Source organism: Limulus polyphemus, unplaced genomic scaffold, assembly GCF_000517525.1.
Source record: "Limulus polyphemus unplaced genomic scaffold, Limulus_polyphemus-2.1.2 Scaffold3920, whole genome shotgun sequence".
NCBI lineage: Eukaryota > Metazoa > Arthropoda > Merostomata > Xiphosura > Limulidae > Limulus > Limulus polyphemus.
The window spans coordinates 104,162-110,946 of record NW_013669530.1 but is presented as its reverse complement, the minus strand read 5'-3'; the positions used below and the strand labels follow the sequence as shown (position 1 = coordinate 110,946).

Genomic DNA, 6,785 nt, shown 5'->3' with positions numbered 1-6,785 from the left:
CACATCTAACTTAAAGATTTAGTGTGACTGATATTGATTTAGGGCACATCTAACTTAAAGATTTAGTGTGACTGATATTTATCTTCAAACAGATGCAGTCCATTGAAAATTCAACTTATTAACAGTATTGTTAGAATTCATTTCACCAGAAACCTGTAAACAAGTTACAGCTTTTTATAGTAGGGAAGAATATTTTTAAAACAGTAAGACGTTTCGGTAACTGGTGCTATCATTCTCAAGTACAAACTATTGATCTTTGTTTAACCGAAAATGATCACACTAGTGGTTGAAACGTCTTACTTAAAAAAAAAAATATTATTCCTTACTGTAAAAGTTGTAAATTGAAATAAAATAACAAAAATATCGATTGTTGAAAAATAACATATACAATGGTTTATTGTTGAAATGGTGATTGTTGAAAATAGCACGAAATGGTCTTTTGTTGAAATACCGATTGTGTTGAAAAAATAACAAAAAATGGTTTACTTGTGAAATGTTGACTCAACGAAAAACATTTGATAGAAGATTGAATGTTCTACAATTTAACTGCTGACAAGAGACGATTATGTAAACAGTTAAGTACGTTTTATAGTTCAGATGTTGCGTCCACTTGTAATATCTTTCAAAGCTGTTACAATTCACAGTTTACAGAATTCCTTGTTTCACTCCCTCGATCGGCTTTATGTTGACTCCTCAAATTATTCCTTTCTTTCTGCTTGTTAAAATATGTTAAATATTTGATTTCTGGGTTGTTTTATTCTTTAGAAGCTGCGATATAAGAGATATATATTCATGTTGTTTATTGAGCTTATTAATTAATTTTTTTTACATTTTAAAAGTTCTTATATCAATGACAGTCATCGTCAACTTTGATGAAAAAGTAGCTATTTTACACCAGGAGCTAATGTGTCTTGTTGTTATTTTAACCCTATAATTAATAAGGATATTTGTAGAACTGGAGCTGGCATAAAAATATTCATTTCTGAGACAGATTCCAATGTTATTTTGCAGCAACCGTGCGATTTTCTCACTAAAGTCATTTGAAATTTAAATTAAAAAAAGGTATTTTTTCAAATTTGCTGGCGTTTTGAATAAAAAAAAAACACTGCTGTAGACTGTAGCGTTACATAGTAAATTTGTTCGTTTTATATCAAGACACGGAGTGAACCTTCACAAAATTTATTACATAACACAAACAGTCTGCAAATATCTGATTTATGCTTTCAGAAATCCATCTAGATGGCGCTGCAAACGTAACCTTTATGAATCACACTGTATGAAAGACTGACGAACAAATAAGAAAGTAGCAAAAAAAAACTGATGAAGAGTTTTCAGTACTTCAAACTTTCTTTTTTATCCGACGTTTTAGGCCTGGTAGCAGCAGTTTCGTGGTTTCAAAACCTATGTTTTTTTTTATTCATGTCTCGACACAATGGACGACAAAAACTGTCTAATCTGTCTGCTCATTTTTCTCGTATAACGATAGAATGTATCTGATCGTTTTAACGATCTCTTTACACGCAACTTTTTTATTTTTGGTGTGAAATCAAAAAATATCTTCTTTCGTAGTCGTCCTTTTATCGTCTAACAATAGACTGAAGAACATTTTTAATCAGTGAACTCTGACGAGCTAATGTCCGCGTTAATCATTGTCGACATACGAAGAAGGTCCTCAGATAAGAACATTCGTTAAAAAGTACTTGTGTCTGGAAATTAGGATGATTACCGTTTCCTGAAAGAATTTGGTACAAATTTATCGATAAGTTATCCGATATTGTTTTTTAAATATGTACGTATAATTAGTTCCTGAAATTGTGAAAAATTATTTTTCGTAACGGAAAACATTTGTATTTTTGGCATAGCTACTAAATTTGAACTACTGACCAAAATCAAAGCAGACAGTCAGAAGCAGCACCCCACCTTCCACTCTTAGGGATTGACTGTCACTCTTATAACGCACCTACAACTTAAAGTACGGGGAGTATGTTATGATATCACTCAGAATCGGAACCCAGCTTGCTAGTTCCCAAATTTGGAGCTCTCCTACACGGCTAACCCTGTGACCCGTAAAAGAACGTTTTTATTAACATGAGTGACTTGATTTTTCACATGCCTAACTTGATTATTTAATTAACAGCATGTAAAATATAGGTCAATAGACACACGTCTCGTTAGAGCATACTTTCAGTTACCCAGAATTAGCTGGATAAACTTTGCAAATTCAGAAATAAAAAGTGAATATTTTTACACGTATTCATATTAGGCTTAAGATAAATTAGGCTTACGAGTTCAGAATAGTTTTGTCAGTTAGGTTAAGAAATCCTGGCAAGAAAAACGCTGAAGAAATTGAAGCAAATTGCAAAGATCAAACTCGGGTTAGTTTGGCTAAATATACATTTTCGAACTTTTGACATGGCACGATTTTGGAATAACTTTCGACGGTGAATCAGATGTAAAGGTACTTGCGTCGATATGAAGTAACAACTTCGCAGATGAGAGTCTTGGCAACGTTTGACGTGTGTTGTTGCACGAGCCTGGAGACGAGGCTATATATAGCCATCCGTGCAAGCAGCGCACTAGAGTAATGGTGATAGGCCAAACAAATCTGAATCGGGGATGTCTTTTTCTCTCAATCTCTCTGTGTTTATGGTGAGTTTGCTAGGTGCAGGCAAGAGTTACGTTTAAAGCGCGTTTCACCTACGAAAACTTTGTGTTCCTCAAAACAATCCATTCTTTTAGTTTTCTCAATCTTCCAAAGCAATTGTCCAGTTTCTCAAAACTGATAATTTCCTTTTTTTGCTTTCATTTGTGAAGACTGTAGAGGAAGCAGTATAATTCATCGTGAAATAACACTTGCTGTGTGCGTCTGGTAGAGTTTCTGGGCTTTAACATTTTGTTACATTTACCTCACTAAAGTCTCCCTTATTAATAAAGCAACCACCCCTGTATATATATATATGTGTGTGTTTTGTGTGAAAATGAAGGGTTAGAACAGTAGGCTTAGCGCAAGTGTAGGACACCGAGGGCACTCTAAAGTCTTATGTAAGTGTAAAAAAAAAGTACTTATAATGTTTTAAAGTCATAGAGAAGTCGTATACTATATTGAGTTACCAAGTTAAAACCAAAACCAAAACACATGGAAGCTGAGACACGCCTTTCAACTCCGACCGAGTCAGATGCTGTAAGTGTAGCAGTAATGACAATCGTGTCCGGTGGTCTGTCCAGTTCCTTATGCGACAAGGGGGTTCAAGTTGATGAACCTCGTAGAATAAGCAATTACGAACACGTTAATGGCGAATATCGCGAACCTCCGGGTACAAAAAATCTTTTGTGGCGACAGGACAGCGATCGAAGCGATTCGGTTCGATCTGTCGATCAACACACCTCTAACAGTCAGAAAAGCAGGCGCTCGGGGCAACGGAATAGCCGCCGTCTGAGACGGTCGGTCTCGGCTAGAGAAGGGGAACGTGCGATACCTAGACCTAAAGTAAATAGAAGTATCAGCGAGAGAAGAGAACATCCGAATCGGCATCACCGACGAGCGTCCCAGCGTGGGAACCAGCGCGGTCGTAGGACGTCTAATTCTGGAATAGACGATCCTAATCATCCCTCATTTCAAAACGCTCTTAAAAACAACGACGACTTTTCTACACACGGAAGCGGAAAAATAAATGAAACAGTAGCTGTTGAAATAGGCTTAGCTGAAGCTAAGGGAGTGAGTCCGAAGGAAACCCGCAGACGACAAATAGTTTTTGCGGTCGTCCTCATTTCCCTGGGAATTCTCACAGCCAGCGTTTTGTTAGTAGCTATAACGTTATTGATTACACCAGCAACGGACAATGTAGGTAAGTAAAGATCGATATCACTTTGATGAAAGTCAGCTTTTTTTTTCTCTCTTATTATCAACTAACAGTTAAATAAATAAAAGTTGTTTTTATTTTACATTCATAATTCTCGGAGCCCATAAGTGAAACCAAAGAAGAATGTGTTTTTACATGTTAACCACATTACATCTGCTACATCCAGTCCTGATGAGGCCTTTCGGCTAATACTAGGACTCGTCAGTTTTCTAGAACAACAACTAATATGGTGGGAACCAGACTAAGCAAACGAATTCTAATTACTGTGAATTTTCTTTTGGATATTTACAAATCACATTCACAAGAGACGAATAAATAACACGACATTATTTTTTTTTTCTTATTTTAACACTGACTATTTATTTCTTATTTATTCACTCAATTATTATCGTTATTTTGTTTGAGTTAACTTTACTATCAAACAGAAGGACTGGCGAACTAGTAAACAACACTTCTTGCCATTCAACCATAGCGTTAACGAAATTAAAACCATATTAGTGATTCTAAGAACCCACAGATGAAGATGTAGAAGAATATATTATCCGAAGTGGGCTACTTAAGGTACTCTGTTGTTTCGTTTAGAGGATTTTTGGGCAAACTGACACAAAGGGCTACCCGCTCATAGCCTAACCTTTCCTGATTTTGAACTGATAGACTAGAGGGAAGGCAGTTAGTCAAAGGCACCCACCGTCAACTATTGGGCTACTATTGTCTGTCTAAGTGTCTCCCAGTGGCACAGCGGTATATCTGAGGACTTAAAATGCTCAAAATCTGGTTTCGATTCCTGTGGTGGGCAGAGCACAGATAGTCCATTGTGTAGCTTTGTGCTAAACTTCAAACAATCAAACTAAGTGGTGAGATTTGACCGTCTCTTTTATAATGCACTCACGGCTCGAAAAAGCAGAGGGCGTTTGTGTAGCATCAAGCCATATACCATGAAGCTCCCAGGGTGAAATAATGATAATGTTGACCACCCGTTGATCAAAGCTTCTTATAATTGTTGAAGTGATACGATGATTAAAATATTCTTCAGTGATTGGCTTTAAGAACCGACCATAGTAACGCAGTAATACTTAAATCTGGTGATTGAGTTAACCAATGTAGGAGCCTAAACTCTTCCTCGTGTTCTCTTAACCAATCCCTGACGAGTTCACCAGTGTGAATTTGTATATTATTTTCAAGAAACCCGTTAGGGGATAAATTGTTCATCAGAGTTCGAACCTTGTGTGCAGTTAGGTTTAACTAAATATTTGCTTCACTTAACCCTTAAGTAAGATCTTATGTTCTAAAATACTACAGCAAGAAGCTATCCATACCATCACAGACGCTTAATCTTTTAATTTTACTGCACAGAAACACATCTGTTTAATAGAATAATTTAAAGATATGATTCAATTGATGAAATCACATTTTCATCCTTGCTCTTCGGCCAGATTTTTTTATGTTTTTGACTCCATTTTGTATTTTACGGTGTTATTAAAGACTTCTGAATGGCAGTCCTATTATCGGTTTCCTCTATCGAGTTGTTTTTGACAGAAATTAAAGTTGCAGTCTCTTGTTTTCGTTCCAATACTCGTGTTAATGTCCATCTATCACTTAGTTTTTCGACCACTATTACGTTTGTCTGATTTTATCTTTCTATATCGATGTTGACCATTCGTTATTTTAGGTGTTCTTGTCACGGAGAATCCGGCTAATATTTCACCTATAATCATTTCTATTTGGAAATCTGACACTCCGTTCTAGCTTGACAGTTTCAGACTCTTGCCCTGAACAAAAAAACAAAACAAAACATACTATTCATGTACAGAAAATCCTAAACAATATAGAATAATTAAATGCACAAATGAATTATCATATTTTCCAACTTCATACCACCAAAAGTTGGAGGTATGAAGGCGAGGTGTTTTCGTTCTTTTACCCGTCAGTCCCCCGCACGTGAGAATGTGCAATGGATTGTGAAAGTATTAATCGAATTGAGAAGATTAAACAGTAATATTTCACTACTGATTTTGTGCTGGGTATCGCCACAAAAGATTAGACTTTTCGATCAGTTGTAGTAACCGTTATACTTAACCAATAGTTATCGTTCAATAAATCGGCTTCCATCTTTTTTTGTTGTTGTTGTTTTAATTTTTCTTAAGACTCTTTTAAACAAAATAAATTGAAGTCGGGACTATCATGGACGGGATCTGCTGAAGATTTCAGATCCGAAACCCTAAGAGTTGGGTGTGCCCTAGTGGTTGGCGCACTCGGAGTGTGACAGTATTACATCAACAATTATAAGAAGCTTTGATCAACGGGTGGTCAACATTATCATTATTTCACCGTATTACATCAACAATTATAAGAAGCTTTGATCAACGGGTGGTCAACATTATCATTATTTCACCGTATTACTTCAACAATTATAAGAAGCTTTGATCAACGGGTGGTTAATATTATCATTATTTCATCGTATTACTTCAACAATTATAAGAAGCTTTGATCAACGGGTGGTCAACATTATCATTATTTCACATATTACATCAACAATTATAAGAAGCTTTGATCAACGGGTGGTCAACATTATCATTATTTCACCGTATTACATCAACAATTATAAGCAGCTTTGGTCAACGGGTGGTCAACATTATCATTATTTCACCGCATTACTTCAACAATTATAAGAAGCTTTGATCAACGGGTGGTCAACATTATCATTATTTCACCGTATTACATCAACAATTATAAGAAGCTTTGATCAACGGGTGGTCAACATTATCATTATTTCACCGTATTACTTCAACAATTATAAGAAGCTTTGATCAACGGGTGGTCAACATTATCATTATTTCATCATGTCCTGTAAAAAAAGATTTTTCTGTAAACTAGTCAATTTTGACTTGTTATAGATATATTACTACAGCGCTCTTTATGTGTCCG

At 35.8% G+C, this 6,785-nt stretch overlaps 1 protein-coding gene across 1 annotated transcript in view; it reads left to right on the top strand.

Annotated features, from left to right (window-relative positions):
• Positions 1 to 2,606: 2,606 nt before the first annotated feature.
• LOC106470278 overlaps positions 2,607 to 6,785 on the top strand; it is a 25,110-nt gene continuing 20,931 nt past the window's right edge. Inside the window, exon 1 of the mRNA XM_013930823.2 lies at positions 2,607 to 3,845. Within this exon, the coding sequence (XP_013786277.1) occupies positions 3,137 to 3,845 (709 nt within the window). The 5' untranslated portion in view covers positions 2,607 to 3,136. The remainder of the gene's footprint in view (positions 3,846 to 6,785) is intronic.